Source organism: Rhinolophus hipposideros (assembly GCF_964194185.1).
Source record: "Rhinolophus hipposideros genome assembly, chromosome: 14".
NCBI lineage: Eukaryota > Metazoa > Chordata > Mammalia > Chiroptera > Rhinolophidae > Rhinolophus > Rhinolophus hipposideros.
Genome location: NC_138060.1, coordinates 56,660,003 through 56,684,299, shown reverse-complemented (window position 1 = coordinate 56,684,299; position 24,297 = coordinate 56,660,003). Strand labels below are relative to the sequence as shown.

The window sequence follows — 24,297 nt, the reverse complement described above, 5'->3', positions numbered from 1 at the left end:
TGGCTCTCATAACATGCTCTCTTATAAAAACAACTTCTAGAATTAGCAAAGAACCGATGGAGTAGAATAAAATAAAGGTAAATGGATCGAGGCAGGAGAAGGGACTGGGGTGAGGGGGGATTCTTTTGTTCTACACAACTAAAGTTGTTTGCCTTATCTGTCCAGCTCTCTGGACAATCCCTCAATCCCTTTCAAAACTGGCAAACCCAGGATACCACAGGTATCTGGCCTGGTCTCAAGGTTAAGGCTGCCACTCCTGTTGCTAATGCATCCCTGGCGCTGCACCCTCCTCCTGCTCCTGGGAAAGGAAAGAGAGTGGGCACCAGAAGACTTGCAGGCTCTCAGACTCAGATTTGCCCCTTTCTATCTCTACTCACCACAAACCCCCACATAAACAGGGAGAAACAGAGGTGAAATAATACCGAGCAATGGAGTTCAAACCTGCAGTCGCAACAATCTGAGTTGTCTATGATGAGCTTTGTTCCACACAGGAGAAAAAAAGGAGTAACTATATTTATCAGATAAAATGTTGGGCTGGCACTGAGACCAGAATTCCCATCAGAGAGAAGGAATGTCAAGGTGCTCACCACCCCAGGCTCAGCCTTGTCTCATCTTTCCAACCATTAAGAAGACCTTCCTTCTGTCCCGCTAAGGAGGAGGTTCAGTTTGGCCCACGCACATGTTCCATCATAGAGACCAAAAACCCAGTGAGGGTTGAAAACCTTCTGGAACATGAAGGTTCAAGTCCTGCTCTGAGCTGGCTCACGTGGGCGCTGGAGTTGGCGTCAGCACTGTCTGGCTCCTCTGGCCACATCCCGTTCGCTTTCTTCCATGTGCTTTTAGAACTCTTTGCTCATTGAATCTCACGCTGCCCCCTTGCTTATGCTCACGTGTCTATCTCCCTGTCCCTCCTCCACCAGCGTCATCAGGGTCAGTCATCCAGGAGGTTGCCACCACCCCCAAGCCAGACACCATCCAACTCCCCAATCTCTGAGTTCCTGAACCTCCCGTTCCACCTGTGCCAGCCACACCTGGGCCACCTCTGAAATTCAATGGCCCCTCCCTCCACGACCCCCACCCCCTGATCCCTCCAGTTTGCTTCTGTCCCCCCTTTCCCAATCAGCTTCAACTACCCTACCTCCCTCCATGGTACTTTCCTGGCACCCACAGGACAAAAGGCAATTCTGGACGAAACCACCTGTCCACCTTACTCTGCCCTGCTACTGGGCTCCCAGGGGTCCTAGGGGAATTCACTAAGCGCAATGGGGCTGATGGAGAGCCCTGGAATGGCATGCTCCTGCTGGGGACTCAATCTCCTACTCCTACAGTACAGGGGTGGGGAAGGAAGTGAGAGGGGCTGGTAAGGTCTGAAACAGCCTTTCAGCAGGGCTGTAAATTAGGGTGAAACTGCCTTCTGCATAGCTTCCAGTCACCGAGAGGGTAAGCCGACTGCTTCTGTGCATGGTCTTGCTTCTTTACTCTTGTTTTTCTCTCTCAATGGTCAGGTTCCCTCCAGAAGACTTCCAGAACTCACAGCCCTCAGGCCTCCCACTTGGCTCCCTTCCCAGTTAACTCCAGCTAAGAATTCAGCAGACCTACTGCACGCAGACTGTATGCAGAGCGCTAAAGGGTGGTGACTTCTCTCATCCATTCACTTACCTGCAAACTCACCATCGATGTCTGGGTGACACCTTTACTTAACTTCCTACTTCTAGCTAAACCCCAATGTATTCCAAATGAGCATTATGACGCCCCTTCATTATCACAAGATGCATGCCAGATGACGTAAGAGGGTGTCTATTAACCCAGATACAATGGGAAAAGGACAGTTTACAACAGGCCAAGTTCGCGTCCTCCACATGCCAGAAAAGCACTCAAGAACATTCTGTCAGTTCACTCAGCATGGCGGTAACCTGTTGTCTTCACCTAAGAAGTTCTGATGGAATGTGGCAAAGCTTCCGAAGTCTTTTACAGCCTAGATCCACCTCAGTGGTAAAATGTTTTCAAAAAGGAAAAAGAAATTGTTGCTCTTACGCAGTGGGCGAGGGGAAGAGCAGGGAAAGAAGGGGAGGCGGAGGGAGAACAGGGAGAGAAATAGTGGGGAGGGGAAAAAAGAAAAGAAGAAAGGAAAGGAAAATATAATAAAAGTTCTCTGAGATAGTCCTCTGGAAACCGCTGGCCCCCGGTGTAGGAGCAGCTCGAGGTCAGCTATGACGGCCGTTTAAGGTCAGACCTGCAGACCCTCCGGGAGCACACCACCGACTGACAGCCCATCAGCATGTGTCTGCTCGGTCTGTTTTCCAGAGCAGAAGCCTGAGAAATTCAAAGGCTCAAGTCACAAAATATGTGGTGATCCCCATTTACATAAGGAACGGGGTATGCCCAGTGAGTGATCCCAAAGCGTGTGCCTCACTTCTGGAATTCAAAAGCCAAGCCAACAGACAGGGTAGTCCCAGAGAAGGATGATGGGAAAGTACCGTACTAGAAGATTCCACTGTCAACTGAGCGGGCTGGAGGCAGCTTGACAGAAATTGGGAATTACACTGAGCCAAGGTAAAAAGAAGTACGAATAGTTACTGAATTCCTTCCACGTACCACTGTGCTACACATCAGACAGGAGTGTCCACACTGTGTACCAACAACCACCCTCAGGTTCTCATGGTCGTGCCCATTTTACAGATGCAGAAACGGGTTCAGAGACTAGATGCCTTGCCCAAGGTCACACCGTAAGTGCTGCAAGCTGGAGTCACACCCAGACCTCTCCGTCCCAGAGCCAACATGCTTTAGGCCCCAAACCCTAGGAAGCCACACTGTGTGTCCCTTGGGAATACTGACATTCTATTCAGGCTGAAATAGGAGCGTGGGGTCGACTTCCCGCAGGAGCAAGTTCATGGTACCTGGAGAAAGTGCAGTGGGGCAACGTTCATTCTTTTCTTCTCAAACCCTAGGTGTGTCTAATAAGATTCCAATAGAACCATTAGAATACGCATTAAAAAAAGAGCAACCTATACACTTTATTAAAAGGAGGGAGGCAGGAGCTGGGTAAGAACCGAGTTTTACCAGAATAACTACTCAATGAAATCCTAGGGCAATTGAGCTTCACAGACGCCAAAACAAATAGTCACACACACCCCTCACAAACACACCCCAAAAGCTCATTATCTAATAAGCAGAAAAGAGTTCATCAAGAAAATTTTGAGACAAATGATAACATAATGGGAAGTATCTTTAAAATCATTTTTTACAAGTGATGCAGCAATCCCATTTCCTTCTAAAATCAATTAATAGTTGTTCGTAAAGCAGAGGTCATACGTGTATGTTACAGGTCTATGAAGACATTTGAGTGGAGACCATTTCCATCATCACAGAAGGTTCTACTGGACTTGCTATAGAGCTTCAGAGTTTTCTAAGTATTTTTCACAAAAATATGACAGTTGCTCCCCCCAATAAATTCATCATTCCTATCATACAAGCAGAGAAACAAATTCTGCCTCCCCAACACCTTCAGAAGCCTGCCAGGGCTGCCACCCTCTGAGGCCGCACCCCATGGCATCGCAGCCGACTAGCGTGGAATCTTCCCGCAGCCCTGCCACTCCTGGCAGAGCAAGCTGCAGTCTCTGACAAAGGAGGATAGTGAAGACCCAAAAGGGCAAGGGAAGGGGAAAGTGAGAGAAGGGTCATCAGTGAGTAAAAGATGAGAATGTTTCTGAGACACAAGTCAGAGAGTGGTGATGGAAGAAAAAATAGGATAAGCCTGGGCCCAGAATATAGAAGAAGCGGCTATGGGGTCCAGTCGCTTCTGTCTATTAGACAGAAGATAGACAGGTGATAGGGAAGGAGCCTATAACCAGAGGGCACACGGAAGGGCAACATTAAAACAACTGGTCAGTTGCTGTCCCTCCCCCTTCCCCTGCCACCTACTAACCCAGCAACAATAATCCCGGGGTTTTCCTCCAAGCCATGATGATGGCTTGGATAGATGATGGATGGATAGATAGACAGACAATAGTAATAACAATGAAAACTGGTTAAGTGAGTACTTACTACGTGCCAACAGCACACTAAGTTCTCTGCATGTATTAACTAATTTAATCCTCAGCAATCCAGTGAGGTAGGCACTACAATGAGTCCCTCTCTACAGCTGGTAAGTAAAGTATAAATAATACTTATCTTATTTAGAATTATGGAGTTAACTCCATAGCTCCAGGAGCTCAAAATAAAAACTGTTAAGAAGCCTTTATCTCAGGTCACAGAAGGGAAAAACAATCCTTCATTCATCATTCCCGTCATACAAGCAGAGAAACAAATTCTGCCTCCCTAACACCAAAAGATGCTCACAGTCCCCATACTGTGAGGAATACAAACCAAGACCAGCAGTGCTGCTATTTTCTACACCTCAGTTGGCAAAGAGCAAAACATTTGCTAATGCCCCAGGTACCCAGGGCACGGGCCCAGACGCTCTCCTATATTATCTGAACAATACAAAAAGTACAACTTCTCTAGCAACATCCATCACAACTCAAGTGCCCCCTCCAGGAATTCTCACAAGTGTATTCATCACATATTTGCTCAAACGTGTGGGAATACGGATATCCCGTTAGTATCTGCAAACTACTGGAATCCTACATATCCATCCACAGGAATTAAATCAGTTCTGGGTCTTGCATGCAATGAATACAGCCAATGAGAAGAATGCAATAGATGTATGACAGCTAAAGAGAAAGGTCTCTCACATATATGACTGAGTAGAAAAATTAAGACACAGAATAGTATATTCAGTGTATGCTCCCATTTATAGAAAAACTTAAAGGGGAAGGGGAGATTCATACATACACATGCACAACATATTTTTAGAAAGATACACAAGAAACAGTGCTTCCTTTGGGAAGGAAAAGTATAGGGCTGGGAATCTGATGGGGGTGGAAAAACTCAAGGCTCGTTCTCTAAACTGTTGCCATTTTTTCTGTTGTACCCTTTTTTAAGCCAATGCCCCTAAGGATTAGCTCTAGGAAGCAGGTCTGGCTATGGGAGAGGCAGCATGGGGAACAGGGCAGTTAAGTCTCTTAAGTTTCTGCAGAGACAAAACAGCATAAGAGCAAAATGTTCCAAGCTGCAAGGGGGACAGGAAAAGTTTGGTGAACCGCAATTTGCATTTATTTTCCCAATGAAAGAAAACAGAAAATATCCAAATGAAGTGCAAACAATATGCATAAAGGTATCTAGTGGAACTTCTGGTTTGGGCCTGTGATGTGTGTGCTGGGTTGTGATGTGAAACGAGATTTTTTTTTTACTGTGGATCACAGTCAAAGCTTATAAAATATTGGTACTGGTTAAAAAAGTGGACCCTAACGGCAAACTGCCTAGATTCAGATCTTGGCTCCACCACTAAGTTATGTGACATATGGCACAGGTAATTTAAGCTCCCCGTGCCTCAGTTTCCCCATCTGCAAAATGGAGATGATAATAAGATGTACGTCGCAGAGACGTGTGCAGTATGACTGGCAGCCTCCACTATGGCCTCCAGTGGTGCTCACCTGCCTGTGTGGGACCCACCCACACTCAGCCACGGCTAACCCATAAGTCCCACAGAATAAGAAGGAAGTGACTATGTGACTTCAGAGGTGAGCTCACAAAAGAGGTAGACGCTGGAGTTTCGCCCTTGGTCTTACTCTTGCATTACTCACTCTGTGGGAAGCCAGCTGAGCCCCAGCCCCAGGCAAGCTTCCATCATTCTGTAAATAACAGCTTTATTGAGATATAATTTACATACCATAAAATTCACCTTTTAAAGTGGATGATTCAGGGGGTTTCAGCCTGTTCACAGACTTGTACAATCATCGACATTATCCAATTTTAGAGTATTTTCATCATCCCCAAAAAGAAACCCTACACCCATTAGCAGTCACTCCACACCTTCCTTGTCTCAAAGACATGGCAACCACGAATCCACTTTCTGTCTCTATGGATTTGCTTATTCTGGACATTTCACAAGGAATCGTTTGTGTCTGCCTTCTGGCACTTAGCACGCTGTTTTCAAGGTTCATCCGTGCTGTGGCATGTATCAGCACTCCATTCCTTTCCATTGCTGGTCAATATTGCTTGGTATGAATATACCACATTTTGTTTATCCATTTATCAACTGGTGGACATGAGGGTTGCTTCTGCTTTTTGGCAATTGTGAATGCTGCTTGGAACACTTGCATGTAAGGTTTTGTGTGGACTTAGACGTTTTCATTTCTCTTGGGTATATAACTAGGAGAATTGGTAAGTCACACAGTAACTATGTGTAACCTTTTGAGGAACTGCCAGACTGCTTTCCAAGGTAGCAAGCTTTCATCTTGACTGTGACATCACGACAGACCCTGAGCCAGAACCACCCAGCTAAGCTACTCCTAAATTGCTGAAATATAATATGTGAGACTATGAATGTTTGTTGTTTTAAGCCACCAAGATTTGGGAAAGTTTGTTCCACGGCAATAGACAACGAAGACATGAGAATTAAATGAAGTTAGACATAAAAGGCACTTAGGACAATGTCTCATGCATACTAAGTGGTCTATCGATGTTAGCTATTATTGTCATTACCAAGACCTTCCCCACCACAGGACCTTTGCTCATGCTGTTTTCACTGCTTGTAATGCTCTTTCCCTCCCCGCCCCAATCCTGTCCACTCCTACACATCCTTCAGATTTCTTAATATTTCTTAGTATTTAAGAAAGCTTAAATACTGCTTTCCTACAGAAACCTTGGAAACGCCACTGCAGAAATCCCCTTTACACAATCTCTTAGCACCCTGCACTTCTCCTATAAATATCAAACACAGTCATAGTTAAATAGAAATTTGCGTAACTATTTTTAAGACATTTTGTCTCTTGTGAAATATAAAAGAATCTCAAGCTGGCACACTGCCCTATCCTCTGTACACACAATTGAAACTCAGCAATACCTCTTAAAAGGTCAAAAACCCAGTAGAAAAACAACCAAAAACAAAAACAGGCTCTTTATAAAAAATGAAACACAACAGAGAGGAGGCACAGACACATGAATAATTCCAAAGATGCAAAATAAGATGAAATATCATTTTTCATGGATATCTGACTAACCAAGATGCAAAGGATTGATAATGCCCAGAGATGGCAACAAAATTGAAAGGGTGCTAGGCACTTAATGGGTGCAGACTCTTTGCAGGGGAGTGTTGGGAGGTCCGCATACCAAATCTCAAATGCACTTCCCTCTGTCAGCTTACACACATGTAGGAGATAATACGTGCAAGAACGTTCCTTAGAGCACAGCTGCAAAGCAAAAAGGGGAAACAACTTGAAGCATCCTTCCAAAGGGGACTGCCGAAAACAGTGGCACTTTCTTGGACCTTGAGTGGCCAGTAGGATTAGTTGTCCTTGTACCGGCCACCTTCACGGCAATTCTACCTGCAGGGGTAGCGCCCAACTCTTCATTATACATCCCAGGGAGGCCATGTCCATGATGCAACAGGTTCCATCATTTTACTTTAGCTTCTCCTTTACATTATAGTAAGGCATTACATTGGTTCTTGTACAACAAGGTGTTTAGAAGAACTAGTTATCTATTAGGACCATGAGTCTCAGGTTCATAAAGGAGGAATTACAAAGTGTTATAAAAAGGAATATTACGTCTTCTAGGATGGAGAACTGTTGGATTAATTAAATAAGTGATGACAATGATACAGCCACACAAGGGGATACTATGTGGCTATTTTAAAACAGAAGGCGATATTACATATACTGTAATGAAACAACCTAAGTAATATTGTTAAATTTTTTTTAATGCAGATTCAGGGTATAGGATATGGTCCCACTTGTGTTTTTTAGAAAAAGGATTATGTGCATAAATTTTAGAAAAAGAATTATGTGCAAAAAAAACAAAAAACATTCCTAGAATGATTTTTAAAAACTGTTAAACTGCATAGACGGTGGGTAAGTTATTCTGCATTGACTGCATTTTGGTACAATTTCAGGTTTTACCTCTTGCATGGGTTGTTTTTATAATTTTAAACCCGCGTGAGCTAAAATCATTTAAAAAGCAAAATCCAGAATGAAGGGAGCTAACTTACAAAGGGTCAGAAAACAACACTGCGGGGTCGAAACCCCAAGAACCCCTGTTTCACACGAGAGGACGAGCGCGTAACAATGGCTGCCACCTGGCAGTGCTGTGCTGAGGACAAAATGAGTCGCGGGAGCCGTCCTGGGAAGCCTGCCAGGCACAGCAAAGGCTCAGCGTCAGCCTCTGTTAGGATTTGTGATGGCTAATTACGGTACATGCGCCAACTTGATTGGACCACGAAAGGTCCTGACATTGGTCAAACATAATTGTGGGCATTTCTGTGAGAATGCCGGTGAAGGAGTAACATTGAAATGGGCAGACTGAGTAAGCCAGGCTGCTCTCCCTAACGTGGGTGGGCCTCATCCAAGCAGTTGAAGGTCTGACTAGAACTAAGAGGCTGACCCTTCCTCAAGTAAGAGGAGTCCTCCTGCCTGACTGCCTCTGAGCCGACATCTGCGTGTTCCTGCCTCTGGGCTCGAACTGCAACCATGAGTCTTCCTAGGTCACAAGCCTGCTGGTCTTTGCACTGGACCCACCCCACGGGCTCCCCTAAGTCTCTAACTTACTGACTACAGGTCTTGGGATTGTCAGCCTCCCTAGTCATCTGAAACAATTCCTTACAATGAATCACTTTATGTACCATGTTGGTTCTGCTTCTCTGGAGAGCCCTCATACAGGATTTATGAAACCTGATTCATTCCAGGTCTAGTGACAGAGATAAAGTTTCAGTTCATGAGAGTTGCAGCCTGATTTGCTCATGTGTCAGCGTCCACACAGGAGCAAGGGTCAGAGAACACAGACAAGCTTCTGACTCAACTCCTCACAGGACCATGAGTCCCAGGGTTACCAGTGAACCGTGTGGCCAGGGGTGCGTCCAAACCCACCTTCGAGGCCTGATTTTGGTGGCACACACCGCACCCTGCACCCACTCTCAGGAAACCCTTACAGCAGAACTTGGCTGTGTGAGAAGAATGGGGCGCTAAGGGCTGAGGCCCACGTCTGGCCGCTTAGCCAGCAATTGCCTCTGAACCCTGATCTGGTTGGTCACACTGAAAAGAGAGCCCCTTGACAAAGCGTGTGTGCTTCTGAAGTGACACTAATGCCCACACTTGCAAATCAATGGAATGTAAAATCCATTACAAAACCTTAGTCTCCAAAGGAAGACCATTAGGAATGCTATTTGTGGCTGCCATCAATGTTCTGAAGACCTGCGAAGCACCCCTGATTAAGTCTCTACTAAGTGTACTCTTTAATTTTTTCATAATTTATTATTTGCCAGCTTCCTAAAATGGTTTCAAGTGGTCAAAGACTATCACAACTATATTAGATATATTAAAGGCTTGTTTCAAATTGTGAAGGAAACTAGTTAGGAAAAGGATAAAAATGTATCAAATGCACGTCAAGAATCTTACTAACACATTTTAACTAAATGTTACATTTTATGTCAACAACCGTGTGTGATAAAAGTTCTGCTCCCCTAATGATGAAGAACTAAGGGGAAGCAAGGTCAGTGGGTGACCCCCAAATCATTTAGAGCACATTTAAAAGAGGTAAATGTTTTTGCTAAAGATTAAAAGTTAGCTCTAGAAATCAGCATAATAGGGACGCCCTCCCACATTATAACTGCAAAAACAAATCAACAGTTAAATAGGGGACATTCCAGTAAGAGAGGGAGCAAAAACATTTCTTAAGTTACAAATTTAGAAAAAAAGATTATAACGTCCTAGATTCTAATTCACATCTTCTCACTCTGTGAAAGAAGGGATTATTTTACTGTCCATGCTTTTCTGTTTCATTTAGCCAAGTGAATACCAATTCGATGATAAATTTTCAATGGAACACACATTAAAAATTGTATACTATGACTCTGGGTGGTGAACACAATGCAATATATAGACAGTGTAGTATAGAAAGGTACATTTGAAACCTATGTGATTTTACTAACCAGTGTCACCCCAATAAATGTAATACATTTTTTTTAATTACAATTTCCACTAAAAGAAAAAAAAATTATACTAGGCAGGAATCGATAAGGCCTTAAATTTAACTTACAAAAGAAGACCATCATATTTTATTGGAGCATGTTTTCAGACAATAAAGCCTCAAGTTTGATGGCTTTACTTAGTGAGAGAAAAGGAATAAATCCTAAATGGTGCCCCTATGAAGAAGAGGGTGCCAGGCAGGACTGCTGCTGGATGTGTACTTGGAGCCCTTCTCCTCCGAGTCACCTGTAGTCATTCACACCTCTGCCCACCTCCAAGGCCCTGGGGGCAAGGTCAGTTGTCCTCAATGGATCCCAGCCAAAGCTGGCCATGAACAATGCCAGCTGAACAGAATTCTGGGCTAAGCCTGCAGCCACACACGCAAAGACACACATTCACTACATTTCCATCATCATCTCTCTCCCATAGTCTCGTATGTCTTGACACGGGAAACTAACTGGGTCGGGACAAGAGGAGCTCACACCTCCCAGCAATTCACTGTTTGGTGGCCCAGACAGCTCTGGGGTAACAGTGTATTGACAGGACAAAAACCAGGTGGGTCATCAACAGTCAGATTCTGACCGGCTCAGAGGAAGCGAGGAGAAACAAGCCAGAACAGAACTGATTAGCAAGCTTTCCATCACTGGGGTGTGGGTCAGAGGTACAGGGCAAAGCACATTTAGCAAGGAAAACAGAAAGAAACTGAGGGCAGGCAAGAGGGAAGCGGGGAAGGAGACATTGTCTTCACCTTTTGAAAACCTCCTTCCTGACCCAGACACCAGGCGATGTTCCAAGAAACCGGGATAAAGGCCCAGGATTAGGAAAATCGCAGAGTTGAAGAGGCCAGACGGGGCCTTAACGATGCTGTTAGTCGTTACAAAGAATTGCGAAGGGAAAGGTGGTGGGAGTCCAGCAGACCTGGTGCCAATACAGACCTGCTGCTCAGGGCCGTGTCACTTGCCTCCTCTGAGCCTGGATGAGGGGACAAGGGGTGAGCAGCCTGTCAACGATTCATATTGAAATTTCCCGACCACATGTCCATGGACAGCCTAGCAAGTAGAACTGAACAGGAGATAAATGACATCCCCTGTGGTCTTTTCTCCTTTCCAGCCACATCACAAAGAAAAAAAAAACAACAGCAGCCAAACAGGCAAACACACTTACCACAAGAGTTTGTCCGAATGTGCTTGCCTCGGCACAGCTCTGGCAGAGGCTGGGCCCCCACGGGCTGCCTGAATTGAAGCACCAATGCCATGGGCAGAAATAAACTCCAGAGGCAATCCAGAGAGAGAAGAGCTTCTTCTCCCTGAGAGCCCAGCACAGCCACCGTCCCACACCTTCCTCAGCACTTTTCTGAGCTTTCTTGTCGGGACAAATCCTAAGATTGTGAGCTGCCCTGGACACACAATGGATTACGTAACTCCAGGCAGCCTGGGCGCCCTCTTGGTACATCTTGTAAAACCGCCCCAAACAGAAAATGACACACCCGAAAATGTGATATCCCCAGGTTGGGGGTAGCGGGAGCAGGGCTTTGTAATGGGCATTTGGCTTTGCCTAAAACTTAAAGAGAAACAAAAGTCTGCTGTTAAACTCAGCACTCGCCGGGAACAGGGGGCGGAGTGCATTTATTGGAGGCCGGAGGCCAAGTAGTCTCCCAGGACAGAACTTGCCAAAGCCCTTGGGGGGCCCCCATATGCATGCTTGGGGATACTGCAGGTCTCTCCAAGAATGTTTTTTTCATTTTGTCTTCCTGTCAGTGAGCATCTAAGGAGACTCTAACCTGAGCGTGGTCTGTATTGTCCGGCTGCCCAGCACCTTAACCGTGTAACACTGCCTGTGTTCACCCTCCTGTTTACCAAGCCACTGCCAAACATGACCGCATTGAGCTCTGTTTCTCAGCTGTCCTACAGTGCTTGCCACAGACACCCCAGCAGAGAACCTCCAGTTCTATAGGGTTTGAGGTTTCAGCACTGCACGCTGCCATTTCTTTGCCCTCGGTTGTCACGTTCAAAGAAAGTAAAACTGCTTTCATAGGCTGGATGTTTCCTGGATTTCACGGGCACAGACGCCACAGTAATCCCAGGGATTAGTTCACATGTTTAGACAAATGAAGAAGCAATGGAGACACTGCCTCCTCCAGGAAGCCCTCCTGGCCTTCCTCGTCCTTTCCCCTCCAAGGCTTAGCCAGGCACCCTCCTTGGAGCACTCCTGTGTGTCTGTGCTTATCACTGCACTAACCACAGTGCACAACCAATATCCATTTGCTCATCTGTCTCCCCATCTGGGTTGGACTGCTGAGTGGCAAAGAACACGTGCGCTGGGGTCACGAGCTGGATGTGAGTCTCACCCCTCAGAGCTCAGGCACCTTAGGCAGGATGCTGAACCTTTCATGATTTAGTCTCTACCTGTAAAATGAGGACAACAGTCCCCACTTGGTGCGGATGCAGTAATAATTAAATAACACCATTTATTCAGCTGGCAAATGTTTCCTGGGCACTGGGCACACACAGACACTGTTTCAGTCATTGGGATTCAGGGACACACAAAGCCCTTGCCCTGGGGAAGTGGACGTTCTACTGCAAATGTGGCAGACAAAGTAGAAACAAACACACGGTAACTCATGGCTAAGCCTGGGGAGAAATATAAAGTGGGAAAGGGAGTGGGGAAAGGAAGGGGGACGCCATGTCTAACGAAACGCTGTTTGGAGAAAGTAACGAGGAGATCACGAGGACATCGGGGTTTAAGGTGATCCAGGTACTGGGCACCCACGCGAACAAGGGCCCTGAGGAAGGAGCCTCCCGTGTGTCCAAGGGCTAGCAAGAAGGCCGGTGTGCCTGGCATGGAGCAGACACAGAGGAGACAGGCCGGAGGGCAGGGGGGGCCCCATCACCTCAACCCTCACAGCCACCGGCAGATGGAAGCCCGCTGGAAGCTTGGAGCAGGAGAGTTAAACTACCTGACTTTGTATTTAGAAAGGCTCTCTCAGGGCTGGGTGGAGAATGGATTGCACAGAGGCAGGGGTGGAGTGGGGGGAGCGGGAGCCCCAGGCAATATCCAGGCATGAGAAGAAGGTGGCTGGGACCAGGGTAGCTGCTGTGGGGCTGGTGAGAAACAGTCCAATTCCAGACGACACACTGTGGAGAGAGAGTCAAAGACATCCCAGCAAACTGGGGTGTGGAAGAAATACAGAGGTCCTGGGTACCTCCCGGGTTTTGGGCCTGGACAATTGGAAGGTGCAAAGTACCATGTATAAACACAGGGAAAGCAGGTGGTGGTGGAAATCAGGAATCCATTTCTTGGCTGCGTGAGTTGGAGGTGCCTTTCGGCACCCTAGTGAAAATGCTGTGTGTGGAGTCAGACCGCTATGTCCGGCCTTCAGTGTGAGAACAGGAAAGGGAGAGGGGTCAGTTTTAAGGCAGGTTTTAAAGCCTGGAGACTGGGTGAGATCACTTTGGGCATGGGTGTACAAGGAGCCAGGGGCTGGAAGGGCTGAGCTCTGGACACTCCAGCATCTGCAGGCCTGGGCGGGGGGGGGGGGGGCAGCCAGCAAGATGGAAGAACCAGGAGAGTAGGGACCCGAAGCCAAGGGAGGACCCTCTTCCAGGAGAAGAGTGTGGTCGGCTGGGTCCCCCTGCTGAAAAGGCAAGAAGATGAAAGCTGAGGACAGACCCCTGGGCTGAACAAGGCCATCAGTGCTGGAAGAACGGTGGAATCACCAGCCTGCTTGCACTGGACGCAGGAGACAACAGGAGAAAGAAATCAAGTCAGAAGACTGAAGAACAGAGACACAGGCATTCGCTGTAAGGAAAGTGGGGCCAAGAAGGCTTCTTCTTAAGGACTGAGAGAGATCATAGCATGTTTTTGTGCTCATAGGAAAGATCCATGAGCAAGGGGAAATGTTGGAACCGTGTCCTTCAGTGAGCCAGCAGGCAGGGCTGGGGATTAGTGCATAAACGGAGGGAGGGTAGCTCGTGGGACCGGGAGCTCAGCTGCTTACACAGGCTGGGCACACAGGCTGGGATCCAGGCCATCTCTGGCCCCTCTGTACTCAGGAAAGTCCCGACACACAGGGGCTCCTCCATGCTTACTTAACTGATGAGACTGCACAATGAAAAGCTACTGGAAGCAAAGAAGTGTTGTTTAAACTGCCATTAGGCATTATTTCAAACAGGAGGACAAAAGCAAACACTGCAGACAAAAATGAGAACTACGGTGAATTTCAATACAGATGCAACTGGATTTAACTATAATGATGCCCCTCCCTGCTGTTACGCGCACCCTCCTGCTCCATTTCCGCTCAGAGCCCTCTCTCGTGCTGGCTCCAAGCTCCGGTGTCAGTGACCCTTGGAGAAAGGAAAGAAGCAAGAGCTCTGGCCGCATGAGCCTGAACAGCAGAAGTTGCCAGCGCATTGGGAGGTGATTAACCCTGTTCCTGGGACACTGGAAGGTGTGACTGACACGGGCAACTGCAAGAACCGATGTCTGTACAAATCATAACAGTGAAGAAGGGCACTACGTGTGTTTCTGTTTTTGCATCCCCCAATGCCACTGTGCCTTATTCCCATGACACCTGTCTTCTGCCTGAAGAGACTGAGCCTCAGAGAGAAGGGGCAAGGGCCACTCTACACCGAGTGCTCCGTGTGCACTCCCCAGGTTCGATATTCCCGTCTTTAACCTTCACGACAATTCTATGAGGTCCTGTCTTCATCTCAGACCAGTCGGTGTAGGATGGCGGGTCCACGCTCCCACAGCGCAGACTCCCACATTGCTTCCCCAGACCCACCCCTGTGGCCGCATCCTTCCCCAGGCCTCCGGCCCGCCCTCCTCGGCAGGGAAAGGCCCCCATACCGGTGATGGTGCAGGCGTCCCGGTACCCTCTGCAGCTGGGACCATCTTCCACAGCCTCGCTGACATAGAGCTCCTCAGGAATGCCCGGGCTGCAGGCTAGGACTGCATGGTTGCACGCCTCCGAAGGGGGCACAGAGTTGGCCAAAGTGACGTCGTGCAGAGCTGTGGCGTCCAGCTTGGCAAGTTTCACGGGGAGGTGCCCAGTGCCATCAGAGGCCCCGCTGCCGGAGTCTGGTGCAGTCGGGCGGATGGCCCCTGGGAGGTCTGGCACACCGGCGGGGGCTCCTTACCGGGAATCTGTGGGACAGTCCAGAGAGAGGCACACAGTTACTTAAGAGTCTGGAAAAAATGGACAAAATCTTTAGAAAAGAAGGTTCCCAAAAGGATGTGGGCGCAGGCTGCAAATCCTGAAAACTGCTTCCTTCAAGCCAAGGTATCGTCCATTAAATGCCTCAGTTTCAATAAAAGGACTGCAGTTCCATTCACATAATCAGGTACCAGTACAGAAAACAATATGGAGCACATGGCGTCATTCACTGTCTTGAAACCAGTCTTGAGGCAACGCTAAGCAAATAAACTGGACCACGGCTAAAATGATGACACCGACCCTGAAATAAGGACATCCAGGACACCGGGGAGCCACACCAAGTGTGAGAAGAGCTATGCGTGTGCATTCTGTTGTGGAAGACACACACCGACCTATTTCTACAGGACTCAAATACATTTTATTTACATGTTGAATTATGCAGGATACAATATTTCTCTTAAACGCTTTCAACCAGGCCCCGTTCTCAACTCACCAGGAACTGTAAGGCATGCCCCTACCTTAAGCTAGGGAGGGAAATTAGGGGACTGACTCCTTTCAGAATATGATGACAACTAGAGACCTTATTCCAAAAAACCCATAATGCAGTTTCAGGAAAATCAGCCCGTTCCTAGGCTCTGGGGAATCCAAAGACAGCAGGTTAAGCTCCCAGGGCCCAACAGCTCAAGCTCTCTCCAGGGGCCACTCCAACAACATCAGCCTAACTGGGCAATTCACACCCCCACTTAAAATCTGACTGGACTAAAAGATGATCGCTGGAATGGAGATGGTATACGGCAGAGGCTACTGAGAACTCCGCTCGGCTCTAGTAATAGCAAACCTCCACGCAGGGATGTTCCCCCACATTTCAGGAGAGCACTACTGCCTTAGAAGTTAACCTTTCATTCAGCAGTGGCCCCTCTCCTCCCAGCCCACCTCCACACACACCACACGTATGTGTGTGTACACCCGAACACATACACACAGTAAAAATGTCAAATGCGAGCTAATGGACAAGGCAGGAAGCCTGAGAAACATTCTTTAGCACAATGGTTCTCCGGATTGCAGCCTGAGAACCCCTGAGGTTCCCTGAGACCAGATTAAAGGGTCCATGGGGTCAAAATGATCTTCTAAGGTACTTTTATTCTCTCATGGATGTACAATAGAGTTTTCCAGACACTACATCATGGGTGTTGATGCCCTTGTTCTGAGGGCCAATTAATGGACTGGGTACTTCTATTAATATTTCATTCGGGCCGGCCTGGTGGCTCAGGTGGTTGGAGCGCCAGGCTCCTAATGCTGAGGTCGCAGGTTTGATTCCCACATGGGCCAGTGAGCTGCTCCCTCTACAACTAAGGTTGTGAACAACAGCTCTCCCTGGAGCTGGGCTGCCATGAGCAGCCGGAGGTCAGCGTGAATGGCCGGCAGCCGGTGAGAGCTGCCGTGAGCTGCTGTGAGCGGCCAACCGGTGACCGACTGCCTCAGCTGGGGGTAGTGAAAGGCTCACAATACCAATATGGGTCAGGCAGCTGTGTCCTACACAACTAGACTGAGAAACAACGGCTTGAACCAGACTGGGGAGGGGGAGGCGGAAGAAAGGGGAAAAATTTCATACATTATATGAGAATCAATATAAAACATGTGAACAAAAAGAAGCTCTTTGGGATCCTCAATAATGTTTAAAGTGTCCTGGGACCAAGAAAGTTTGAGAATTACTTCTTTAGTACAGGATGCCTTTATCGTTCTCTTTTTTTTTTTAATAAGAAAGAAACAAAAAGAGGGGGACATTAACAGACATTTTACCCTATATGGTGTAGTTAAATTCTGGAAGAAAACTACAGCCCCGAGTCTGTAACATTTTCCCTCAGCAAGAGGTTATTTACCAAACTACACCAAGCGTTCCTATTATACATGAATTCAGCCTGCTTGATGCACTTCCTGCCCTCAATAAAATGGACACATAAATATAAGACGGGAAGGGGGTGAGGGAGCTTGTATATGGGTGGTGAAAGTGCAAGGTATCCAGAGATAAAATAGGACCGGAACACCTAGTCAGTGATTGAACTACAGACAAATGGCTAAGCCACCTGGGGTGCAGGGGGGCAGGGGGAGCCGAGAATTTCCAAGCAGAAAAAACATTGTGGGCAGCAGAGGCCTGTACTGGACGACCTCCAGAAGAGAACCTAACCAATTAAGCTATTGTTCCGTGCAAGGACAACAAAAAGACACCGTCGGATATGCAGAAACGTAAAGACCCCACACTCCCAAGGAGCTTCGGGTATGCTGATCACACCTTACAGGTTCTCTCTAATGAACAGATCAACATACAGAATACACAGGTGAAGAAGACACGCTAAAGTAAAAATGGCAAGGAAATTCAAACAGCAATACTTAGAATTAATGTCCAAATAATGTACATGACTCAGAACCTGGAGCAAACAGCCCAAAAGGGGAGAAACAATGGGCAACAGATATAAAGATGTTTTTCTCATCAAAATTACTTCAGCAAAAGATTTTTCTACCATTCTCCTCCCCGAAAAGGAAATACACAACACCGAACATTTTAAGGAACCACAGTAATGACCAAAAAAATCTGAAGAGTGACCAAAAAAAATACACAAACACCAAACACGTTAAGGAACCTTAAGAGTGATCAAAAAGATCTCTGTATCAGACTGACAAAGATTTAAAAACTGTAGCAAGGCTCAATTTGGCACGTTTCAAGAAGCTCGCGGTTTTATGCAGTACTTGGGGTGGGGGAGGTAATATATTCAGGACAGCCTGGCTACATGTATGTGGTCCTTTGGCCTAAATACCGGGATGCATGAGCCAAGGATGCTTATCACAGTGAAATGCAAAGAACCACCTAACGTACAACTGACAGGATCGAGTCAGTTATGCTGCAGCCACAGAGAGGTCAACTGTGCCGCTGTAAAAAGGATGTTCAGAACAGGCATGAATTTATCAATATGGAAAGATGGCTGACACGGAGAGATGGCCGATCATAAGCATAGACTTCAAAGGGTTTTAAAACCCATTAACAGACTGAACCTTCACTCAGAGCTTCTTTTATTTTTAATTTATTGGGGTGACAATTGTTAGTAAAATTACATAGGTTTCAGGTGTACAATTCTGTATGACATCATCTATAAATCCCATTGTGTGTTCACCACCCAGAGTCAGTTCTCCTTCCATCACCATATATTTGATCCCCCTTACCCTCATCTCCCACCCCCCACCCCCTTACCCTCTGGTAACCACTAAATTATTGTCTGTGTCTATGAGTTTTTGTTTCTCATTTGTTTGTTACTCAAACCTTCTTTAATCTGTACTTAGACACATTCTACGTGACCCTTATGCAGAAGTTTGAAATACTTTCTCCCCTTGCAAAATGTCATTATTCTACTGAAAACTAGGAAGAGTCCATTCAAATCGAAGTGGTAGGGTTTTTTTTTGTTTTTTTTTTTTTAAACAAGGGTCTAAAATGTAAAGATTTCTTAAAGAAAACTTCAAGCATGGATTAATCAATTTACACACTCATTGTCTAGAAGATGGAGTTGGCCTAAATACTGATCACTAGCCCTAAAACACTACAGTCTTCCTTCTTAGTTCCTTTGCTTCAATTTATAGTTGCCATACACTTAACCCAGAAACATACTGTTATAAAATGAATTGTTCAAGGAAGTATAAATATTTTCTAAAAAAACAAATTTTGGAGACATCAGCAAATGCTTGCTCAGGATACAAAAGGGAACGCAAGCAACCGTCTTGAAGTCCAAAGTACACTTTTGTATCTGCAACAACTGGCAAAGCCTTCGAAAGCTTGAGAGCCCCCCACCCCCACCTTTTAAAATTAGACTAGAACTACTCCAATCTACTTTCTCATCTCAAACCCCAGTTAAAATAATGAAGTACATAAGTGTGTGCATTCAGACGCATACCACACAAAGTACGTCACGTCCCATGATTTGTGAATTTTAATTCTCATGACTTCTTTCTGGTCAAAGTAGTAGTTGCGTTTTATTGTGGGGGGAAAAAACATGTAACATAACATGTACCATCTGTAGTGTATATCTCTGTAGTATTATTAAGTACATTCACGTTGACATGTAACCCGTCTCCACGATTCTTTTCATTTTGCAGACCTGAAACTCTGTACCCAGTAACCTACAACTCCCCATTTCCCTCTTCTGACAGCCCCTGGAAACCACCAGCCTACTTTCTATCTCTATGACTTCACTACTCCAAGTACCTAAGATGAATCATACTATATGTGTCTTTTTTGTGGCTGGCTCCTTTTACTCAGCCATGATGTAGCATCAGTCAGAATTTCGTTCCTTTTTAAGGCTAATATTCCACTGTACTGAGAAGTCCCTCTGGAAACGAAAAGACCAATCTCTAGCCCATTAAAATCAAGTGAGAGGCAACCTACATTTCTATCAGTACAAAAAAGACCAGGCACGTCCCAACCACTGGAGTCTATAAAATGAGATAATCCACATGCGCACTTACCTCTGTCCCAGGTACCTATCGCATCTCAAAATCATCATTGTCAGTGACACTATAATTTCCAGATTCTTGGAAGCAGGCCCCTTTCTTGGTTCTACCATGATATCCCTATACCAGCCAGCATTTCCAGACCTATTTCACTGTGAAACCTTTCTCCACACAATACCTAGTCACATGGCATTATTTCACAGAGTACACTTTGGCACAAGCCTCTGTATGTAACACAACCCGCATGCCTTCATCAGCACTTGTCCAGGACTCATCTATCCCACAAGGTGTGAGCTCCTTGGAGGCATGGGCTGGTCCTGGCACCTGTGGGGTACTAAGTAAATATCTGCAAAACAAACAATAATGAATGAAACAAGGGATTTGATCAATGACTTTGAGGATCTCCTGAAGCCATAAGTCTGTCTCGAGTGCTTTGGAAGCTCTCATACCCCCTGCCACCGCTTCCCTCTCAGCTGGTTAGTTACCAGCCCCATTTTACAGCTGAGGAAGAAAAATGCTCAGAGAGGTTCAGTAATTCTCCAAAGGTCACAGAGCCAGCAAAAGGGGGACTCCAGGTCTGAACTGAGACAAGTGATGGGACCCCAATGCGAAAACGATCCTTGGAACTTGGCTACTTGTCCTGTCTCTCCTTCCCTCACTCTAATGTTCCCAGGCCTTTCTGAAGCTCCACACGGGCTGAGGAACAAAGCAGCCGTAGCCCTGGACACACTCTCTGGCTCCAGCAAACCCTGGCACACCAAGCAAAAGGCTCCTTTCAGGCAGAGGAAACAAACGAGGCCCAGGCAAAGTGAGGGTGGATGGCCCTGAGCGATGAAAGAGCCTCTGTTTCACTTTGTGAATTCTGCTGGGGAGCCTGCAGGAAGGAGGGATTTTTCTTAGCAGAGGAGTGAGAAATTCTGCAACTGGGTCCATTTTCAGCAAAAGAGGTACCAGGAAGAGAAGGAGGAGAAAGTACACAGGGAGGCAGCTTTGCATTCAGGTGAGAGAAGCCTCCTGCCTGGTGCCTGGGGTCCTTGCCCCGGGTCTCCTGCCTCCCTCTGACAGAGTACTAGACAAGCTGCTCAAGCTCATTCCAGTTTGCTGCTGAACTTCACTTTGCTAACATAGTACACGTGTGCAAGTTCCTAAGCTCTCCCCCTCCAGCATGGGATTTCTGTGGCTCGGAACCGGAACGAAACCCCAAAGAGCTGTGTGACATTGAGGTGTCACTCCTCTGGGCGGGGCTGCCTCATTTGGACAAGGAAGGGACTGAGCCAGCATCAACAAGCCAGTGCCTTGCAGCTAAACCATGCCAGGAACCCCAAAAGCAGGGGCGGGGAGAACTGAGGGAGGGCTTCTGTCTCCTGTCGGCCCTCCCCCTACACCCCTAGTGCTATTAGCATGTACCCCTCCCACCCACATGCTGGTGACCTCTGGCAGGAAAGCCAAGTGATACCGCACAAATACTGCTACCCCGTATGAACACATGTCACCTATTTCCCACTGGCGAAAAAAAAGAGCTGCCTTCATGACACACTCAGAGGTTGTCAGGAGAAAACCAGAACCAAGCCCAACAGGTGACAAGCAGACGGCAGTGCTGGGTATCCCCTCCACGACCAGACAGGTGCCTGAGCTTTCAAGGGTTCCTTAAATGCATGGAGTGGTGGCATCCAATAAATTTACGGACTGGGACTTACTGTCACAGGTCAGCAATTCTGAACACACAGGTCCAAGTCCAGCAAACGTTTTCAAAAAGGGACAAGCTGATGAAAGAGGATTATATCAGTCCTCTATCGCTGCTGTGACAAACTGTCACCAATTTACTGGCTTGAAATAACACCCATGTTGTCCACAGCTCGACTGGTTAGCAGACTGACAGGGGCCTCGCTGGGCTCCAGTTCGGGCATCAGCAGGACGTGCTGCTCCTCCCTGGAACTCTGGAAGGACCTGTACTTGGGCTCATTCAGGTTGTGGGCCAAAATCTGTTTCTGGTGGTTGCAGGACTGAGATCCCGTTTCCTTGCAGGGCTGGTCTTTGTTCCCAGAGGCTTTCCCTGAGCTCCCTAAGCCTCTCCCCACTCCCCGCATGTGACCCCCACAGCTGAGTGGTGGCCTGTCACATCCTGCTCCCACTTGGCACCTAGCTTCTCCTCCTGCCACAGCTGTCGAGCCTCCTCGTCTGTCTTCCTTTTCTGTTTTTAAGGGCTCGTGTGCGTCCACTCAGATAATCCAGGCTAATTGCCCTATCTTCAAGTCGTGTAATCAATAACCTTAATCCCATATGCAAAGTCCCGTGGAGCAGTACCTAGACAAGTGCTTGACTGGTTAACCAGGGGACAGGAATCTTGACAGAATGACATCTGAATTTTGCCTCCTACAACGGTCGTTGGGTCTGAAGACACAGTTTGCCTCAGGAGCCACATGTGGCCACAAGCCTAGTGATAAGACAGACCAGAGCAGCCCACATCCACCCACACCATTTCGGCCCCAGAGGAAGAGGTTTATTCCAGCTCAGCCTCCACCTACTGACTGCAGCTCTTGGTCACTCATCTATAAAATGTGGGTATCGCCAACCGGTTGTCAAGTTGCTGACAGAGGCAGACAGGGAAAGCAGATGGCCTGTCAGGCCTAGGACACGGTCCTGAGACTGAATCAAAAGTCTTAAGAGCTGCTCTAGGGAACATCAGCATTTAGCACCTGAACAGACAATGGAGGTACATCTTCCCCACATTCTTTCTATTTCAGGAATAATCACATGAGGCCAGGTAACCTGCAGGTTGTGGGTGGGACCTACGGGAAAAGAGCCAGTGGGAATCAGGGTGCACACTCGATGACCCTGACACTTGTTCAAGGCTGACACTTGCTCCTGAAGCATCTTGACCAAGGTACAAGCAGCACTGGGGTCGCCCCGCTCTCTGGCCGAGGCGGGTCTTTGTCTTGCCGTCTTTCAGCTACTTCTCTGAGCAAATGGTTGCCTGCTTAGAAGGTGACGAGACCTACCTGTGCCTTATTGAAGTGCAGACAGCCCCAGCCCTGCTGTAATTGTAAAATGAGCTACAGGCCTGGCACTAGGCTTAGTAATCTACAGGCATGACCTTGCTTAAGGCTCACCAGCTACAGGACACAGGCTCAGAGAGATTAAATAACTTACCCAGGATTTAAACCTAGATTTAAAAGGCTCCAAAGACGGCTGTGAGTAATACTGTACTTAGAGCTGCTCACAGTCCATTGGCGAATCAGACAGTCCAGAGGATCCCTGCCCACTGACCATTCTCCTACACTTGTCCACTGCCTCTCAAAACAATCCTCTTGCTCTAACAGGGGCAAAGGAACTCAAAACAAAGACCCCACTACGACCTCTCAAGTCCACAGAAAAAATACGCACCCCCCCCACCCCCGCCAGCCATCCCAAAGATGGGGGCTGACCTCCGGGGCCCTGCTGGGCTGCTAGGCAGATGCTGGGCGGCCTGCAGGTCTGCTCCTCCCTTTCTCCATCTTATCGCTCTCCTACCTCATCTGACCTTTCTGGCAGTCTCATCCTTCCAGGCCAGCTCTTTAAATAACTGAACAAGTGGCTAAGTAGTGGAAAATAGCCTGGAAAAGTTGAACAGCTGGAGGATGAGAAGATGAGTTGCAGTTTTGCAGCGATGGTGCCAGGTGGGAGAAAGAGCAAGGCCGCCAAGAAGCAGCCAGTGGCCCTGCAGGACGATACAGCTCCCTACGGGCTTTCATAGGCCTGATGCCATGTGTTCTGTAAAAGCAGCTCTGCGCTACAGCTCAGTAGAACCATTCTCATTTTGTGAGGCAGGGGTGAGGGAAGGTTAAGTGGCTGGCTCAAAGTTTTCTCTCAGCTAATGATAGAAGCAGGACTGGGAAACATTTCTTCTTTTCTCAGAAAATTGTAAGTATTGCTAGGCATCACTGCAAAGGGAAGAAGCATCTTGGGAGAGGGCATGCGAGATCACCCACAGAACAAGAATATTTGGGGGGGGGGTCAAAATCAGCCACTACTGCCAGAAAGTCAGAGCTACATTGGAGTAATGAAAGGCACAGGAAAAAAGACACCATATAATCTAAAGGACAACTGTCAGGGCCTCTTGTGAGCTCCTATGAGCCTCCCCAGGGTCCTGTGAAAAGGTGAAGTTAGGTCAGCTGGCAACTGCAGGCAGACGCTGTCACGGTTTCCCCTAAAATGACTTAAGGCGTGGAACAGGGGCTGCACTCTGCGCCTATCATGTGTCTGTCCTCCCTTGCTCACTTTCCCACACGAAAACACACACACACACACACACACACACACACACACACACGAAATAAATGCCATTTTAAGGCTATACTGTTCTCTGGGTCTGAAGAACGTGAATCCCCCAAAATAGTTTAAAAAAAAATCAAAAATCACTGAAAGAAAATTCCATAATTCAAGGCAACTGGAGAAAAATGACTCCAACCCAGGTTAGTCCCATAACTCAGCCTTCTCTTTCCTAAACCCTGCTAAGTCCAGAAGCAAACCCACTGACACACACACTGGCCCCGGTAAATGTCTATGAAGAGAAGACAAATCCATTTCACCAATCAGGTCTCATGAATG

At 47.2% G+C, this 24,297-nt stretch overlaps 1 protein-coding gene across 7 annotated transcripts in view; it reads right to left on the bottom strand.

The window, feature by feature from the left end:
- TRAK1 (trafficking kinesin protein 1) overlaps window positions 1-24,297 on the bottom strand; it is a gene marked incomplete at its 5' end in the record, with an annotated part of 168,484 nt that overhangs the window by 96,187 nt on the left and 48,000 nt on the right. For 4 of the 7 annotated variants that reach the window (XM_081073095.1, XM_081073096.1, XM_081073097.1 and 1 more), the window contains one exon: window positions 11,226-11,316. In XM_081073095.1, the coding sequence (XP_080929221.1) occupies window positions 11,226-11,316 (91 nt within the window). Of the gene's footprint in view, window positions 1-11,225; window positions 11,317-14,909; window positions 15,207-24,297 lie in introns of those variants that run through there. The other 3 variants (XM_081073106.1, XM_081073101.1, XM_081073094.1) reach the window with 1 other exon arrangement.